The following is a 19,318-nucleotide window of genomic DNA, read 5'->3' as shown; positions in this document are numbered from 1 at the left end:
TATCCTCATCTTGCGAGGCCCCAGGGGTTGCAGGGGCTGCGGGAGGCCGGGAGCAACATTTACTCTCAATCCGTGCCTTAGAGAGGGTTAAGGAGCAGGTCTTACGGGTCTCAGCCTGCTGGGCCTTTGTAAAACGAGAACCTGGCTTGCTGGGCCGGAGAAGGCATTAGTCATAGTCTGCTGGGTGCGGGCCATGGCAGTGTAGGCATCTTGGGGAGCAGGTATAAGGAGCTGCAACAGCGCAGTAATTGGTATGGCCTTCCTCAGTGTATTATGTAGAGCCGCAGAAGCAGCAGCGGAGTTACGTGCGCAAAATCTGGAGTTATATTACTTCCAGCAGCGGTTGCATTGCGAGATCTTAACCTTTTTAGATAAGGGTTGGGCATTGATAATTATACTAAACAAAGGTAGTCGACTGTACAGGTAATTTGGCCTTGCTTTCTTTAGAGAAATTGATAAACCAACTTGAAGAGATTGTGTTTGCATCAGAAGCACTAGCAACAGTTTCAGTTACATTAACTGGAGTAAGGCCAGTAGCTTTAATGGCAATGACTTCTGTGGAACTAGTCATTGCTACTCGGGGAAATGTAATGACGATAATGGTGGACCAAGTATAAACGGAGAATGTGGTCCTTCATTCGCAGGAAACAAGACTTTCACTGGAACTCAGTTTGGTAAATGTTGTTCAACCTCGGGATATTGTGGAAGCACTGATAAATACTGCAGCGAGGGCAATTGCTATTCTGGTGCATGTCTGTAACTTTCCCACTGGAGTACACGAAACTTTGTCCATAATATAGAGTCACTCATATGTAACCATACGTACTTGTTTTTCTCGCCAGCTCGAAGTCTTTCCCTTTCCGTTTTAGTGCTCACCCCTCGCCGCTTTTTGCTCACTGAGTAGACCTGAGCACGCCCTGAGCGGCCTGAGGCGATCACTGAGCATGGAGTGACCGGAAGGCTGAGTGTCCTGAGTGAGTGACCTTAATAAACTGTACCCCAACTAGCGACCTCTCCCTTGCCCGTTCTCCACTCCTAGTTCACTTTTGCCCGTCACACTCCCCAAAAAACCCAGCACTGCCATCACGAGAATGGCAAATCAGGGAAGTCATTTTTCCTTCTGATACCCACGACCTTTTCCCCAGGAGGAAATGCTGTACTACTGCGCTGCACCAACATGGCAAACATTTTTCTGGGCTTTCTCCGTCGAAAGACAGTACAAGTCCAGATATTCATGAGAGCGGCCCTGGATATCCCAAGTGTCAAGAAATTATAGCTATAAGACTATTAAATGCTAAGCAAGAGAAAACACGTCAAAATTACAATCTGAAATTTTGCTAAGTAAGCTGAATTATGTATGCCAAGTGTCAGATTTGTGCAGAATATGGGGTTTTTTATTGGACCCATGGGTACCCATCGGGATGGGTCGACCATTTTAAAAAAACCCATAACCCATATGGGTTTTGCCGAAGTCTACTGGTAATTGTTGCTAAAGAGAAGAAACTTAAGCTTAGCCGCCGACCGAAAGTAATGTATATCGAAGATGTGGCGGAGTTTGCTCGCGTGCTGTTATTAATAATTGAGATAATATTCCTATGCGGGTGGCTCTGGATCTAGCTACTTCTCTTCTATTAACTAGCTATAATTACTAATAGTCGTCCTAGGACGCTCTTAAATCTGCGCTATTAGGATCTTATCTTAACTTTAGTGTATAATCCCGAAGGAGGACGGTCTCGACTTTTTATTTATCTGATTCCGGAATTTACCAAGACCTTTCTTAGGGAAAAGGAATAGTAAGTCTCAGAGGCTTGCCTTATAGATCGATCGCTATATGAACGGTAAATAATAGCTAATACGTGGAATAAGAACACGTTCTCTATCCTAGAGTAGACTGCGGCACTATCGGATATCGGCAGTCCGATCGATAGCAAAAAGAATTATCAGCAACTACGATATCGTACGATATCTGTCCGATAATAAACATGACAAACATGCCAAGATCTGGCACCTAATTTGGAAGGCCTGAGTTATGCATGTTTGATGGTATTCTTGGTGTTTCCGCCTTGTAATATCCAGGAATAAAGAACAAGCTCGTTTTGGTGTTTAGGTTACTTTGATGATAGCTTCTTTTATTTCAATATTATAAATATTATATACAGGCTACTCTTACATCTAATCCATATAATCATGTTCCTTTAAGATTGTATTCCTACTGAAATATAACAAAGAGTCAAGATTAACTACAATTTATCAAGCTAAAAACCTGCTCACGATTATCATCTTCCTTCTGCATGTTCTCATAATTGATGTTTATCAACATGTTTCTCCCCATCAATGCTGGAGTGTCCAACCCTTTTGGGTCTACAACCCCTCAACCCCTAGACGAGTCAACCCGCACCCTCTGGAACCGCGCCATACGCGATCCCTCCTCCCTAACAGATCAAGAAATCCGACTCATCCTCCACCGCCCCCCACCAGGTCAAGAAAACACCCTCTGTCAAAATGCCTGCGGCCTGTCCATGGACGAACTAGTCACCAAAGCCCTCAACAGCAACATCAACAACAACAACAACAACAATAACAACGATGTCATCCCCCTTAGCACCCTCGGCCTGAGCCGCAAAGAAGCCAGTCTCCTAACGGCCGGTGTAGTCGAGGGAGAATCAGGCCGAATCCTGTCCGAGGTGGCATGCCTTAGCCCTGAAGATCGGGACCTGAGGGAACGAGCTATGCGTGCGGCGAGGTCGGTCGATGTCCGGGCTGCTGCTGCTAGGGAAGTGGCGCAGAGTGTTCAGCAGCGATGGGCAGCAGTGACGCTGGCGGCGGCTGAAGCGCTGAACGATGATGATATTAGGAATATTCGGGTTGCGATGAAGGTTCCTTGGCAGGAGCACGTACTGCAAACTAGTTCTACTTCAGCGAGTGATTCTGCTTCTGGGTCTGGCCTTGGTGAATCTGAATCGGGAGCTCGCTTTGGTCTCGTGGTATTCTACCCGAAAGAAGAAGATGAGCAAAAAGGAGGAGGTCGTCTTGCGGAGTATAAATTCCAGATCGGAACGGCTCTTCACCATGCACTACACTTTTCAGCGACGCTAATCAAGGACGAGACGAGAGACCGATTCACATTGCGCTGGGTGTCTGTTCCAGGTAACAGTAATAACAACTTGGACTCAAGTGCACTACGGAGCAGGTTCAGCACCATGCTTTCAAATAATGAGATCCCTGTTGGCTTTCGACGCGACGCCTTTCTCTACGTGGATGAGGAGGCGCTCCACTCGCGTGAATCGACAAGGCCGTATGTCTGGCTAGCTGAGCCTGAAGCTCCGTCAGAGTCAAAGACAGAGCCAGAGCCACAGCCGGGAACCGGGACTGGAGCTCAACCCAAGTCTTCGCAGCCCCTAAAAGTCGATATCAAGCATATCGCCCCGACATTGTTTGCGCGGCTAGTCCAGCGCGATCTCCACGGCGAGGCAAGACGGAAGCCCTATCGGCATACCTCGGAGCTGAGCAGGTTGCATGCGGCCACTGATGCAAGACTTGCAGATGAAAGAGATGGGATCTGGCCGCCACCTGCTCGATACCAGTGATTGTATTGCATTCATGATCCGTAATTATCATCTATCCTATCTGATAGGTTCGGGAACTGTGGAAGAGCTGGGTATTTTGCCGCTAAAGGCAAGGTGGACACAGGATTCACTCTTGGCGAGGTGTTTAATAGGACCTCCTAACTAAGGCAGATAGGGTCTCCTTAGACATTGTAGATATTTTTTATTACACCCCAAGTGACTACCAGTATGAATATGACCCACTCTACAAGTTTCACCTTAGCCCCATCTAGACTGAAAATCTATCTAGACTTAGAAAAAGAAGAAAGTCAATGCCTTGCCTATTCATGCTTTGCATTATTCAGCAACCTCCGAGAAAATGTCACAATGCGGAGGCGGACCTCCGGATACAGCGTCGCGAGCTACGTGGACGGGGTGCACAATCCAGAATCCCCTTAAATTTCTATAACGTCTCATTTGAGCAGTTGTTAATCTAGGCAATTTAGACAAAGTAAAGTAGTTTGGCTCCATAGCAGCAACTGCTTAACCCCTCGTATTCGACAAAAAATCCACCTTAAGTATCTAAACCTATATACATCAACAACTATTTCGCCCGCCTCTTGCCTGGTTGGTTGCACAAAGAAACGGTGAGGTTCCAGCCGCGGGACTAGTATTGTATGTGCATGTTCAACTAGATTCTCTCTCAGTTCAGAGCTTGGCTTGCCATTTCACGTATGGTACCACATGCACGGTGCCACTTAGTCCGCTATCAACGGGCCCCGGTAAATGCCCGGGGTCTGTGAGGCTGATCAGCGGTGGATAGCCTGCCATCACGATCCTGTCAAATATACTTCGGATGTAATTCCACATTACGGTGGGAGCCACGATTATGACCTCGTTCTGGCCCGTTCGCAGGTAAGGGCTTATGTCCACCCTGGGCGCATTGTAGTCGAATGGCGGTGTTTGGTGACCGTTGACCTTCACACGAAGGGTATGAAGGACCTGAGGAATCAAAATATATGCGCCGTCCGCCGAACCCGTGCGAGGTGGCCATTCGAAGCTGGTGCTGTAATACCCTAGTCCAGATGCATTCGTGAGCCCTGGGATTTGGGTCCATGGGATGAGCGCGTCCAACTGGTAGGTGGTGTTGAACTTGGAGGCGATCTGGGAGGCATCGGACAAGTTGTCAGGGGCAGCCCAGTGTTCTGCCGTGAGGGACCAGTTGTCAAGTGTGAAACTGCTCGCCGCCGTCCGATCGGGTCGGACTGTGTAGTTTCGGCCATCGGAGAGGACGAGGGGCTGGTCGATTGGCCCGGCTGCGATATGAAGCTCAACCGAGTCGGAGGTATTCGTGCTGTATAGGTACTCTTGGACCGTGGAAGGGGTTTCAACGGCATGGACCACTGATCCACGCCATCCATGGACGGAGGGTCCAACGAAGGCGATCAGTGCAGTTTGGTTTGCCTCTAGCGCTAGTGGAATGATGGTCTTGGACCGGGTTTGCTGGTATTCAAGGATCTGCTTGGAAAGCCCGGTCCACATATCAAGCCGATATGGGATTTTGTTGCTGGACACCACAAGGTAGCCAGTGCTGGCCTCGCCATCGTTATATACGAACGTGTATTGGACATCTTCACTGACTGATTCCCGCCAGGTTGTGTACCACGTGCTGTTGGCCCGTACTTGGATTCGAGGCTCCAGGTGGAGAGAGGCTAACTTATGCATCAGCTCGCTCTCGGAGACCGCGAAGACGTTTTCGGTGCGCTTTAACTCAGATATGGCTTCTGCGAAGGTTTGGTGGCTGGGAGCGCCCGCACTGGCATATAGAGGAGGATCCCCACCGACTAAAATGACCGGTAATCCCGCCCCTGCGAACTGTTGCATCTTGCCGATCGCATCATATGTTACGTTTGACGCGCTGTATACAATCAGGGCCTTATAAGCTGGTCCATCAGGCCCAAGGGTCTGGTTGCCAACATATGCTTGCGGAAGGCCAAAGTTTTCGGGTGAGAGGTAACTATAACTATAGCCTACAAAAAAGTCAGCGGCGAGATTGTCCGAAAGTGATGGAAGAGAAAAATGCCATGCTAACCCGCATCAATGAGCTGAGTCATATTTCCTGGATGCCAGCGGAGGGTATAGTCCGTGGCGGACTGCTTGTCGTAGATAGCGATATCCGTCTTCAGAGGACCTGCTTGTTGACTAAATTGTAGCCTTCCGACGTATTGCAGGAAATCAGCGAACCCATGATCCCAGGCTGGCTGTTTATTCGACCACAGTTCACCGTAGAAATATGAGAATGCGGTATAGCCTGGCCAGGTTGTTGCCCAGTAGTTGCCAGTATAAGATAGGCCGTGAATCACAAACTGATTGACACCTCCCGCAACCGCGCGGTTGATAGACCACAGTAGGTTGGAGACCTGGTACTGGAATGCCGCTAGAGACACGGCGCCGATCTCATTGGAGACGATCCTCTTGCCTGCCAGGACAGCCGGTCCAGAGAATTGCCTATAGCCGTCGATGTTGTCAAGGAAACCAAGGCTCTCACATTCGGGTGCGTTTACAATGGGGACAGTCGCCTCCATGTCCATGGGAAGGTTGTAGGCGGGCTGAACCGACATCTGTACATTGAGATCTGTCGTCGCCCATTCTGTCAGTCTTTCCAGGTACTGACTGTATCCCTCTACCAGCGCATCACGAAAGTCATTGACGTAGCCAACCCCTTCGTCGGGCGTATCCAGAATGCATTCGACGGGCCCTGGCTCGGTTGATTGAATCGCAATGTTGTTGTTGCCAAACATGATCAATGGTAAGTATTGGATGAGACTGTATCCGTGCTTCTGCTCGAACAGCCTGGGGAGCGACTTAGACCAAGAAATATTCGATTTGATCTCAACACTGTCCTCCCAGGCTACAAACCATGTCAGCCGCGATCCAGCGGAACATAAAAGGTATTCGCCATCTTCTCACCATAGTTTCCCACCTCAGAGAGAAGCGATCTCACATTCTCAGTCAGGACGTATTTCTCCCAGAAATCGATCACCACCTCGGCGCCTCGGGAACTGAAGTGATCAACCATGTATGCTCCGTTTTCCACAACCGCTTCCGTCTGATTCGAGAAGAATATCAAATTTTGAGCCTTTGTTAAGCGTTGATAGAATGCGAACAACCAGAAGATGGGGTTTTCGGGACTCCTAGGATACGTGAATGATAGATGGCCGGTGGCAGACACCTCAGCAGTTCGATCAGCGAGTGAAGATTCTTTGAGAACGAGGCGAGTGTGGGGCACTCGGACAGAGGATAACGTCGTGTAGTTATCGGTTCTGTTCACCACTTCAGCTGAAATGAGTGCCAGTAGGTCTCCAGTTCCCCAACCTGGGATGATTCCAGCAAAGGATCCATTGGCAGGAACTGGCACTGAGAAGGGTACCTAACAGGGGTGTCAACTTTGCAATCAGGTTCACAACTTTAGGGCGTACCAAATCCCACTGAAGGCCTTCCTCATTGGAAGCAGCCGGCACGCCCTGCCCTTGATTGGGTCCAATGGCAAAGTCCATCACCATACCAGCGTCCCGATGAGTTTCCAAAGCAGCCTGGAACAATTTGTTAAATGCAGCTGTGCCGACTCCGTACTTGCCCCAGTCATCCCCTGGAGGTGCAGGGCCTAGGAAACCGCCGGCGTTGTACCACGGCAGGTATTCTATTCCACCCGCTCCCACATCTCCGGCGGACTTGATGTCATCTCTCATCACCTGCTCATCGACACTGGGATCGGGAAGCCAGTAACGAAATCGAGGTCTTGTGACCGCTGATGGGTTTTGAAAAGTTCCGGGATCAATGTCCCTGGAAAATTGGTCATTGGTGCCGATGCTGGAGCAGCATACGGCGAAGGTCAGGGTAAGAGCTACCCAGGGGCCGAATCGGAAGATAAACATCACGCCGACGGATGATGTATTGGACGGTCTAGTCGTTTTTCCACGTAACTCAAGGAGGCGTCTCCGGGGCTCTTAAATAGACAATCCGACTTGGCTATTAGCGGATCGCCATGATCCACACGGTAATCTGCAGGCTGCCGTAAATCGAAGGCACCTGTTGACATCATCTTCGTATTCGTGTTCGTAAGAATGGGACAGGTTGAGCAATTTGGACCGGTAAGGACCGTAGATGACCTTGCCTCCTCTTAGGACACGTCATTAAGTTAGCTATATGGCTCTTTTGATGTTTACAGCTCTCGTGTGGTCCAGAAACGATAAATCTACCTCAGCATATGACCATTCTGCTCACTACAACCATGACGTACTTAAGGGTCTCTAGAGAGCTACACACGGCATAAGAGCCGTTGGAATGCGTGAAGAGATGGCAGTGCCAACAGAAATGGTTGACTACTTTTTCAAACGGTGCTGGAACCGAAGACCCGTGTGAAGCCCTAACAGCTATGCGTCTTCGCTGCCATGCGGTTTCTTTTATCCCCCCTTACACTTTAATACCCCCAATTCGAAACCAGTGAAATATCACCTTGCTCCGCAATCCTTGTGCTACCCCTCTCAATGACTATCGCGCCTGATGGCATATTCCGAAGCGGAAACCAACTTGGGCAACGAGTATCCAGTTTGGACAATTGCACTATTGCCTATTTGAAGATCGCTGAGCCTTGCACCGTTGTGATCCAGTGCCCAGAATACGAGGGCGAGGTAGTTCTCCCCATGATGGTTGAGAATACCTTCAGGGATTGGATACGATGTCTGTGGACCGATATTATTGACTATGTAAAAGGAAAGAACTTGTTAACCTTCCTGTCCTGAAGATCTTGCGACCGGTGTGGCAGCGCATTATAGGGGAAAAACGTACCATACTTTCCAAACTGCCACCCATTCACATACAGAGATATCCGAAATCGTCCTGCGGCGGTGGGATCCCCGACAGCCGAGCTGTTTGTGAAGATGATGTTTGTTGGGATATCGTATCCATGCGGGAAACTCAAATTGAACGTTGTAGCAAAAAATCCTACACCTGGTCCCGACATGCCGTCCATAGGAGACCTCTGCTGCCAACCTTGAGAGGGCGCTCCCGGGAGGTGGAAACCTTGCCGCTCAGCAAAAGTTGCTCCTTCGTTGAGAGGGCCTCGACTGAGGTCACGGGTGCGCTCGCCTTCATAGTTGCCTGTCATCCTCCATGTAATGTCAGCCTTGTCCTCGTGGCTGGAGAGGCTGTAGTCCAGAAGCCCTCGTGGGGCCTTCATGGTCTGTAGGTTCGCGTAGAAATTCGCATCGAGTCCCATATGGTCGATCAGAACCGTCAAGACATAGGAAGACCCGGACTCGAGGCGATTGGGGAAATGCAGCGTCTGATTGTACGTTTGTACAGCAGGACTTCCGGGCCAAGCACCGAGAAACGTCGAGTTCAACCATACCGAGTGTGCGAATGCGTAACCGCCCTGGCTGGACAGGGAGAATGAGGACTCGGCCCCGTTCGCAACGAAATGGCCTCGATAGAGGATGGAACCCGCGTGATAGCCATAGTCACTCGCATATAGTGATGTAGGTGTGGTCAATCTCCGAGGATTTTTAGTTGAGTGGTGATTACACAGGGTCCAACTGCTATCATCATAGCGCGAGCTAAGCTCTGGGAGGGAATCGAGGTACTGCCACTTCGCTGCGGCAAGGTTGGGCAATGCAACGCCCGGGGCTTCATACTTCAGCAGGCCCTTCAATCGCCCATTCTCCACGCTGGTCTCTACGCTCTTTCTGTTGAACGTAAGACCGGAACAACACGCTGGAGGGGCTGCAATCACCTCGATTTCTGTTGTTGCATTAAGATCCCCAGTGAGGGACAGCACTCTATTGGAGATAGTCGCGTTCCGTATAAGATATCCACCTTTGAGGATGACCGAGGAGTTTTCCCTTGATGGCGACACATGTAGGCCAATTGGCGGAGGAAGTGGTAAGTCGACCACCCAGTAATTGTAAGCATGCTCTCGCAACAGCAAATACACCTCAAGCTTATCACCAAAGCTGATGACCTGGCGGTCTGCACTGACCGTCCACTGGACAATGGTTCCATTGTGGATACCGCGATATGTGGTTCCGTTCCCTTCCTCGATTTTCACTTGATTGTAGGGCAGTGAGACCGCAAATTCATGCTGTTCAGCCTCCCCGCCGTACATCAACAGGATCATTTTGGATCCTGACCTCTTCCACGTATATATCTCGGCTGACGAGTAGACCAGACTGACATCCCCCATTCGGTAGTCCGTGACATGGATCTTGGAATCCCGTCCATTTAGAACCAGGGAGCCACCTAGTACAGGCACGGTGAAATGTCCCAAACTAGTGTCTAGGTTGATGTGATACAATGTGGACTTGAGTTCGCCATAATCGGCATGTCGAACGGTATAGAACTTGGTGGTGTCACCAAGTAGTACCGTAATAACCAAGTTGGAAGCGTTGGAGTACCTGCGCGAAGCAGGTAAGGGCTGGGAGACCATATATGCCGGCGAGGACTGCATGAATTGACCCTGGAGTTTGATTTCGTGATATTTCTGGCGCGTCAATAAACGATCTTCGCTAATGGGTGCTCCAACATCGTATGACGTATAGCCAGATGGGTACCCCAGATTGCCCCAGTTGGTCCCTCCGAACATCTGAGGTGTCAGCCAAAGGACTTGAGCCACCGTTAGATGGACGTACCATGTAGAGGTTCACAACCGTGGCGCGAAGGCTGAAGTTTACTTTATAGAACACCCGTGCAAATTCAGCACTGATCATGGCTGCACAAGTGCTGACACCTTCTCCACCCCTAGAATTGACTTAGCTTGTCTTTCCTCCGGTGCAATCTGCGTCACAGGCCAAGCGATTGGCTTACCACGGATCAGGAGCGCCCCCTTGGTATTCTATGATGGCATATGGCGTCTTTGGGCTCATAGCTAGGTGTGTGGAGAAATTGGACAGGATCAAAGGATCCAATATCCGGGTCCAATTGTAAGGGTTTTGACCTATGGCATGGTGTCAGTTTGCACACATTATATCTTCTTATCGGCTGGCACGGCTGAAAGTCGACTCACATCCAGTGCCCCAGCCAAACGGATAATCATCATACCCGTAAATATCCACGGCACCTCTCCCTGTCCCTGGCGCCCAGTTACCAAGAGGCACCGCATCGTTGCTGATAAATGGCACAACAATTCCGGCCTCCCGGTATTGTTTTTCCACCGCGAACATATAGTTCTTATCCAGGCACGCACTGATTTCCTCAATTGACGTGAAACCCGAACACATGGTGTACTCATTCTCCGGCTGGAAAAGTATAACCGGACCACCATTTGTGACTTGGGCCCGGCTGATAATCTTGCCGGTATTCGCGATGTAATTGCTCGTGGCATTCAGGTAGTCTGGAGCCACTGACCTGACGCCTGCGCGCAGGCGTTGGAGCCATCCGGGAAGTCCGCCTCCTGAGACTTCCGCATTAATATATGGCCCTGGTCGAGCGATCAGGTATATTCCTGCCTGACTGGCAGCATCAAAGAAGACTTGGAGATCAAAGACGCCATCACTGCGAAAACGCCCTGGGGCCCCTTCCAACAATCCCCACATCAAGTAGAACGAAACACCGGAGTAGCCCAGTGCTCTTATCTTCTGAAAAACATCGAGCCATAGGCCAGGGGAAGGAAGTCGGAAGGGATGAAACTCGCCTGACAAAAGCAGTATCCGTTCGCCGCGGACGAATATCGAATATTCATCCCAGGTGACGAGTCCCGATTGCTGTTCGGCTAATGCATCCGGTGCGCGAAAAATGTCCAACCGGGCTTGGTCGGTTGGAATAGCAAACAGAAGAGCATAATATACGAAGGCGAACAGAATGTGATACACCCACTTCATGATGGAATGGTCCGAGTTACCTCAGGTCGTTGCTCCAATTTGCGTACTCGCGTTTGTTGAGGGGGGCCACGGTTTGTGCGTAGCCGCTTGGTATTATATATGTCTATATTACTCCCGTGACTACGCTGTACGTGGGTCACACTATATCCATGGCATGAAACCAAGTTCAACATCCCTCCCCATGGGACATATCAAGGGGTCTGAGACTTGTGGGAAGGGGGACGCAGCCGCTATTCCGAATCGTTTTGAATGGTCATGTCTATCTATCGGATCATCCTCTCTCATGAGACCACTACCTCCTCAGAAACTCAACTGTTACTGTGGTCCTTCGAATTTGAGGCTTTGACCCCCATTGCCCCAGGCGCGGGCGGAGATTGCCTGTGGCGGATATTTTAGCTCGTATAGCATCGTCAATATGGGACGCCCTATGTGTAGATGATACGATGGCTGACAGATCCAAGTTCCCTTCCACAGGTTCTGATGGCACATAGGGAACCCAAGGTATCGGACATGCATCACAGTTTCACCAAATGGAGTAAAAAAGAGCCACCTATTAGCCAGCTAGGGATAACTAAACATAACTGGTGCCGGCCTGCCGCTCATACTTTGGGGCTAACCCAGAAACGCATTAGAGAACGAATACGGGGTACGCTTGGCCCCTGGTCCCCTGGCTTGTGGAGTGGCCGATTGTGTGGGGTCGGGCATGCCAGGATTTTACTGTCCATCTACAAGCCTCCGCCGGATCCTCGGATATTCAAAGACTGGGGCAACGGCCTTTGCGAGATGGTATTGTAGCTACGAGTGTATTTTGATGATGCAATTGCACAGTCCGTACTATACATACCGCATATCTGGGAGCCCCCTGGTAGCTTAAAAAGAAGATCAGGATTTACTAGTTAACCGTGAGTCGCTCTATAGAGTCCTTGCCTCGCGTCTCTTCTATTTCCTCACGAACTTGGATTGCGACATATTCACGCCCTATGGCTCTCTTTCTCCGTTTGATGAGTGCCTGCACACTGGCACTTAGCGTGTACGGTCAGGTTTTCAATAACGAAACCACTGGCGAGCTCAGCGCTGTACTCTCGAACCTCGAACATTACTGGTCATACGGCAGATCACCGCCAGTTTATCCAAGCCGTATGTTCTGTCATCTCCAAAGAGACAAAGTGGTCTACTTATACATTCCACAGCTGCAGGAAATGGGACCGGTGATTGGGCCATCGCATATGAGCAGGCCAGAGCTCTGGTTTCTCAGATGACCAACGATGAGAAGACCAACCTCACATACGGCTTTCAGGGAATCGGCAACGGCTGCGCAGGTAACACGGGGACTGTGCCCCGGCTCAAATTTCCTGGCCTCTGTTTTCAGGATGCCGGCAATGGAGTTCGAGGCCTGGATATGGTGAACTCATATGCCTCCGGCCTCCACGTCGGAGCATCGTGGAATCCAGATCTGGCGTACAAGCGTGGCCATTATTTGGGAGCAGAGTTTAAAAAGAAAAGCATCAATGTCGCCCTGGGGCCTGTTGTAGGACCCTTAGGTCGCATCGCCCGCGGAGGTCGGAATTGGGAGGGGTTCTCCAATGATCCCTATCTATCCGGCAAGCTAGTGTACGAGACCATCACAGGTATGCAGGAATCTGTCATTGCGAGTGTCAAGCATATGATCGGGAACGAACAGGAGACAGACCGCAATCCGTCTGTCTATTTGGCAAATGCATCCATTTCGTCGAATATAGACGATAAGACAATCCACGAGCTATACTTGTGGCCATTCCAAGACGCAGTGAAAGCCGGCGTGGGTTCTGTTATGTGCAGTTACAATCGTGTGAATAACAGCTACGCCTGTCAGAACAGCAAGGTCTTGAATGGCCTCCTGAAAACTGAACTGGGGTTTCAAGGCTTCACAGTCACCGATTGGTATGCCCGACATAATGGCATCGCGAGTGCGGATGCAGGCTTGGACGTTGCCATGCCAAGTTCACCTACTTGGAAAAACCATACATTGAGCCTTGCAGTTTCCAACGGATCTCTGGCTCAAGCTCGGTTGGATGATATGGCGACTCGGGTCCTTGCTACCTGGTTCAGGTTCTCGCCACTCGATGATCCTGGGGCCTTTGTTCCGGCGAACCTCACTGAACCGCATGAAATCGTCGACGCTCGGGATCCTGCTGCTGCGCCTACTCTTCTTCAGGGTGCCATCGAAGGCCACGTTCTCGTGAAAAACACGAATGGCAGTCTTCCTTTGCAGAAGCCGCAGATGCTCTCGCTTTTTGGGTATGATGCTCCTGCACCGGAAATCAACTCGCCGACACCAGCCTATAGTTTCCTGCAAAGCCTCGGTCTTGGCAATACCCTGTCGTATGTCGGTGGACAGAGCTTCGCTTACGAGATTGCGGCTGCTCTTATGGGAAGCTTTCTCGCTAACACCACGGGCCCTAATGTTGCACTCAATGGAACGTTGATAGTTGGTGGGGGATCCGGCAGCAACACTCCAGCATACATAGATGCTCCATTCAACGCTTTCCAACGTCAAGCAAAGCAAGATGGCACATACTTGTCCTGGGACTTTGCCTCCCTGGATCCGGGGGTCAATGCAGCTAGCGAAGCATGCATTGTCTTGGTGAATGCGCAGGCTTCTGAAGGATGGGACCGACAGAGTCTCGCTGATACTTATTCCGATACCCTGATTACCAATGTGGCAACAAAATGCAATAACACGATGGTCGTGATGCACAATGCGGGAGTGCGGGTGGTGGATGCATGGATCGACCATCCAAATATCACAGCCGTGATCTTCGCCCACGTCCCCGGGCAGGATTCCGGTACTGCCCTGGTGGAGGTCATGTATGGAAGACAGTCACCTTCGGGACGCCTGCCTTACACTGTCGCGAAGGACCCAAATGACTATGGCGCATTGCTCGATCCCGTGTACCCGGATAACTCTAGCATGTACTACACTCAGTCAAATTTCACCGAAGGAGTCTACATCGATTACCGCCAGTTCATTGCCAACCGCATCACCCCGCGGTTTGAGTTTGGGTATGGTTTGACCTACACAACGTTCAGTTACCATGGTTTGGACATGCACATCTCGCAAGGAACACCCAAGTCTTACCAGCCACCAGGCTCAGAGTTATACACCGCCAGCGAGCCTAAGCCTCCGGGGGGGTTGGACTCTCTGTGGGACGTGATGGTGACTATTAGCTGCACCGTAACCAACACTGGCAGCAATGAAGCGGCAGAAGTCGCCCAGTTATACATCCGCATTCCTGAAGCTGGACCGGATAGAGTCTTACGAGGATTCCGCAAGCAGCTAATCGGTCCGGGGAGGAGTGAAAATTTGCAGTTTCACCTCACTCGCCGTGATCTGAGTCAATGGGACGTCGTTACACAGCAGTGGGTGCTTGTAGAGGGTGAATATGAAGTCATGGTCGGCAAGAGTGTGTTGGACATACAATTGACGGGGAAGCTGACCATAAGCCATGATGCGTAGGCGAGCGTCAACTGGAGAGCCGCACCCTTTTACTGAAATTCGCACCTCTGTTTGGCGTCCATAGCATTTCTATCGACCTGCTTTCGCCATCTTAAAGGCGGGAATCGAAGATTGTCGTCGTTTCAGGTTTTGAGTTATATGGAAGCTCGTCGGAGTCATTTGTTACATAGATCCATACGAAATCATAGTTTAAACTCACTCCTCCCTCGAAGTAGGCTTTGAGTGATGGACGTAAAAGCTGAATACAAAAATAGCTGCGCCAGTACATTGCTCAGATCCTGTAATGGAACCTCACGTCCTCGGCATCTTTCGTTACATGCTAACAGCGCAGGAACGATTTTCGTTTTCTTTTTTGACTATGAATTGAAAGGTCAGGAAAGCGGTCGAATTTCATCGGATCTTCACTACTACGATAAGATACAGCGAGAGTATTCATATTCACGTGAAAAACAGCACCACCGTTGCTACTAAAAACAGTATATTTGGGGGGAAGAGTGTTATGGCGGGCCGCGTCCCAGGATAAGGTTCTTCTAAGAGAGACGTGTGAGACTGATGCCGTACTACCCATAGTTGCCCCAGTAGTACGTACTACGTTGGTGACTGTTTAACGATCTAAAACTGTATCCCTACTCCACCTGATCGTACGCAGGAATCCGCTAAGCTGGTGGAGAAATGACGATCTGCTTTTTTACTTCATTTTCCTTTTCTGCTAAAGGTCTATTGCTCTTTTGGTTTAGTGTACGAATACGATATTTACCATATGTGGGCTTGGATCTAGACCGTGTCTACGGTACGGTTACGCTATAATTACAGGCTCGTACTACCATCCAGGGCAACGGATGAGAAGTTAAGCATTAACTATGAAGTGGAGGTAGCGGGTGGGGACCTTGGGAGAAAGAGTTCCGATTTGTCTGGTCAATTTCTGCCGTTTCATCCTTTCTAGGCAAGTTACCCAGCTTCTCAGGTAAACGAGTCAGGTTAGGTTTGGGTTCTTTTTTGTACTTTCTCATATTTTTGTCCCATTCTACTGCCAAAGTGTCCGAACCTAGAAAATACATGCTCAGCAACGAGTATGATTTATCCCTTATCGCAAAGTAATTGAAATAAAGTTGGCACTTTCGTTCGGATAATCTACCCCGTGACCAAAGATTTTGCCTATGAAGTTTTCTAAGGGTTCAATGACTCATAATCGATCGAGCAGACCAGTTGGGAGAGTATACTTATGATAACTTCAAAAATTTTGGTCGAAGCAGAGCTCAAGTATATTCCACCCAGAACTAGATCTTGCCACTTTTTTCCCCTTCGTTGAAAATTTGCGGTAGATCCCCATTATGCTCTAACATTGTAAGCTCATTGTTTAGAAGAAATTATTTGTTTTTGGAACCATCGATCGACGTTGCTGTATTATAATTTCTTAGTATAATTTCATTTTACTATTAATTTTTCGTATATGGTGATGCGATGATATCGCTGTTTTAACTTGGGCTATAGCAAATCGGCCTCGTTATTATTCCTTTTGCCGATAGAAGAAAGCCTATCTTTAATATACTTAAAAGTTAAACAACTCACGCGTTCCATGATTGGTTCTTCTCCACATAGTCTTCTGAACTGTATCGTTGTCGCTGTCCTAGGTTTTTTTTTTGTCTTTATTTCTGTCTTTCTTTTCTTTCCCCCTCTCCCTTTTCTTTCTGCTCACACCGTTACTGGCCGCAAGCGGACATTGTTCGACCGACCATCCGGTAAGATGGCCACCTTTCCTGCGGACAACAGTTCGCTCGGGTGGCTTAAGAAGAGGAGTGCCGTCTGCACGAACATGAGGAGTGCGTCGAAGACGTAGAGAAAGACCTCGTGGCGCAGCAAGTAGCCGTCATTCCCCTGAATGTATTCGGCCACGCGGAAGACCGATCGCGTCATGATGAGGAGGCTGGCGGCGTACAGCACTAGCAAATGCTTCCGCCATGGAAGTCCTGGCATTGTGAGCCGAGCAGCGGACCGGTTGCGTTGCATGCGCCAGAGGAACATGGTAGCGGTGGCAATGAACAGACCGAAGAAGGCGATCTGTATGAATAGGCCTGCGGTCACGACATCTTCACCCACTGACATCCCGTTCGCTCCAGTGACCATAATTCCGGCACCTAGATTGATTATCTTGTCAGACATGGGCAATAAAACGGAAAAGGAAGTGAAGAGGGAGGGTGGTGATGAAAGTAGTCTTTCTTCCCTTCTGCTACTTCAAAAAAAGGGAAATATGAACCCACCGGCAGCTTGGACAAGAAAAGATATCACGTCTCCGGAGACGAAGAATCTGGTCAGCCATCGCGGTTTCACAACGGCGTACTCAGGGTGGTTAGTGATGAGGATAAGTCTCCCCAGTACCATGTATATAGAAGCCGCAAACAAGGCAGGAGCGACAAGAATAAGAAGGCTTTGTAGTACATAAGGTCCCAAAGTCCAATCTGGGGTCTCATAATGTCCCAAAGCACGGCCAATGTAACCAATACACTCAACTAAAGGAGGGAAAAATTGATGGTCAGCTACCTAATCCTCAAGGCAACCGCGGTCTCTTCTTTTCCACTTATATCGAGAGAACTTGCGGGGATGGGCGACGCATTGCTCACAGTAACATCCTATCACGAATGGGACAAAACACCATGTCCGCGTACGCAGCATTTGGAATGTGTGGACCAGCGAGCTCATACCAAACAGAACAGTGAAGATTAAGGCCGCAGGCAGTGAGGGATCATAGTGGTAGTATGTCCAAGTAGAGTCAACGTTCGACATCCTGAGTGTTTTTTTGGGAGAAATCCGAATTCTAAGAGTGTGTGGTGGTATCTCTGCCAGACTAACCGCTCCTCTTTTAAAGTCTTCAAACCTGCACGTGGCGATGACCAAAAGGTCTCTTACATCGCAAGGACACAGGGACCCAAGAAATCCCACAATCGTACTCGTACCATAGTAGCATTCAGGGGACTTTTCTCGAATGAATGGATTTATCTATTGCCGCACGTACATTCAACCAGCAAACTCCATGGCTCACCTTTTTTTTTTCCGTGGAACTCCCTGTATCGTGTTCGTATCTGGTATTTTTGTGGGACCGTCCATTCCCACGATTGATCAACTGTGCTGGTGGGTCCAAAATGCGTGCAAGGTTGTGCTAACTCTGTGTTGGTCGAGTGGCAACAAAGTGCTGTGTAGGCCTTCCATTTGGCGATGCATGATGATGTTTCACTGCATCCAGTAATGAAACCAACTGTAGGCATAGGGTATGGTGGTTGACTGCATATGACAGGGAACTCATGGCTGGGGTAAACTTGCTGCCAAGCATACTTGACACTATTTGAGACGCCATCACGGTTGTGATTCCCATCGTCTCACCATGAAATCTCCATCCCAACCCAGCAGGCTTCTGTAGGCCCAGGCTGCGATATAGAGTAGCTCTCTCGTGGGCATTTATTGAACATGAGTCCTCGAGCTGGCAAGTCCCAGGCCTTGGTCAATAAGGCTAAACTTTTTGAAGAGTACGCCCTGGTGTGATCAGTACTAGCGCATGATATCTGGGATGCTGTAGGTAGTTCACTGTTTGCTCCGTGCTTCCTCCCTCCTTTCCCGGCCCATTGCACACACTCGGCTGAGGGGAGTCACCTTTTCTTTCCTTCAGTTCTCATGAATGGCTCTAGGTATGATGCTTTTGCCCCCGAAGCTCGCTTCCGCGCGCGACGACTTACATCCAAATACAATTCGTCCCCAATACCCGATGAGTAACACCAGAAGCCCTAGCCACAGAGCCGGGGACATTCTGTCTGAACTGCTTGGGACTTTCATATCCGACATCTACCTGGAACCGCCTCTTTTTGTCGACTACGGTTGCAACATTAGCATTGGCGACAACTTCTACGCCAATGTTCAGTAGGATCCACAGTTCCCGCGCAAATAGATAGGAGCTAACATGTGTGACTGGGTGGAAAAGCACGACGATTCTGGATTCTGCCCTCGTCACTATAGGTGATAGGCTTCATTCGGCCCGAACGTGAGTATCCTGGCCGCTACGCATGAAACGAGTGTACAATCGGGATGGATTCGAGTTTGCGCTCGAGGTCTCGATTGGAGACGATTGCTGGATCGGGGGCGGAGTCACTATACTGGCAGGAGTGAGTGTCGGAGAAGGATGCACGGTCGGCGCTGGCGCAGTTGTTACGAAGAATATCCCCCCGCCCCCTCCCCTTTAGTGTCGATGTGGGCAGTCCCGCACGCGTCATTAAACAAGCTGATCCTGGTGTTGAGGTCTGGAGGGAGTCCGGGGGCAAATGATTTAATAGTGGTGGCAGAATTAGAACGTCATATAGATGTTTAATATCAATGTGAAGAGAGCAGAGGAACGGATCTATGACGGGTTGTATAGTATA

General features: G+C 49.6%; 4 protein-coding genes across 4 annotated transcripts; 2 read left to right on the top strand and 2 right to left on the bottom strand.

The window, feature by feature from the left end:
* Positions 1–2,318: 2,318 nt before the first annotated feature.
* KD926_008736 (uncharacterized protein) lies at positions 2,319–3,587 on the top strand (the record flags this gene model as incomplete). Its single annotated transcript, XM_053104544.1, has 1 exon — positions 2,319–3,587. The coding sequence occupies one exon, from the start codon at positions 2,319–2,321 to the stop codon at positions 3,585–3,587; it is 1,269 nt and encodes a 422-aa protein (XP_052960291.1).
* Positions 3,588–4,253: 666 nt separating this feature from the next.
* On the bottom strand, positions 4,254–11,419 carry KD926_008735 (glycoside hydrolase family 35 protein; the record flags this gene model as incomplete). The annotated part of the gene is made up of 9 exons (XM_053104533.1): positions 4,254–5,575; positions 5,638–6,456; positions 6,516–6,975; positions 7,025–7,508; positions 7,635–7,722; positions 8,394–10,185; positions 10,232–10,340; positions 10,407–10,536; positions 10,606–11,419. 9 exons carry the CDS (start codon positions 11,417–11,419, stop codon positions 4,254–4,256), a joined length of 6,018 nt encoding a protein of 2,005 aa, XP_052960290.1.
* A 980-nt stretch (positions 11,420–12,399) lies between these two features.
* On the top strand, positions 12,400–14,915 carry KD926_008734 (beta-glucosidase; the record flags this gene model as incomplete). Its single annotated transcript, XM_053104523.1, has 2 exons — positions 12,400–12,556; positions 12,610–14,915. 2 exons carry the CDS (start codon positions 12,400–12,402, stop codon positions 14,913–14,915), a joined length of 2,463 nt encoding a protein of 820 aa, XP_052960289.1.
* Positions 14,916–16,607: 1,692 nt separating this feature from the next.
* Positions 16,608–17,696, bottom strand: KD926_008733 (RTA1 like protein-domain-containing protein; the record flags this gene model as incomplete). Its single annotated transcript, XM_053104512.1, has 2 exons — positions 16,608–17,050; positions 17,579–17,696. The coding sequence occupies 2 exons, from the start codon at positions 17,694–17,696 to the stop codon at positions 16,608–16,610; spliced, it is 561 nt and encodes a 186-aa protein (XP_052960288.1).
* Positions 17,697–19,318: the final 1,622 nt, after the last annotated feature.

The sequence above is a fragment of the Aspergillus affinis genome (genome assembly GCF_023601865.1).
Source record: "Aspergillus affinis strain CMG 70 chromosome Unknown NODE_5_length_567868_cov_86_340925, whole genome shotgun sequence".
Classification (NCBI taxonomy): domain Eukaryota; kingdom Fungi; phylum Ascomycota; class Eurotiomycetes; order Eurotiales; family Aspergillaceae; genus Aspergillus; species Aspergillus affinis.
The sequence above is the reverse complement of the archived record's forward strand: the minus strand, read 5'-3'. Positions and strand labels throughout refer to the sequence as shown.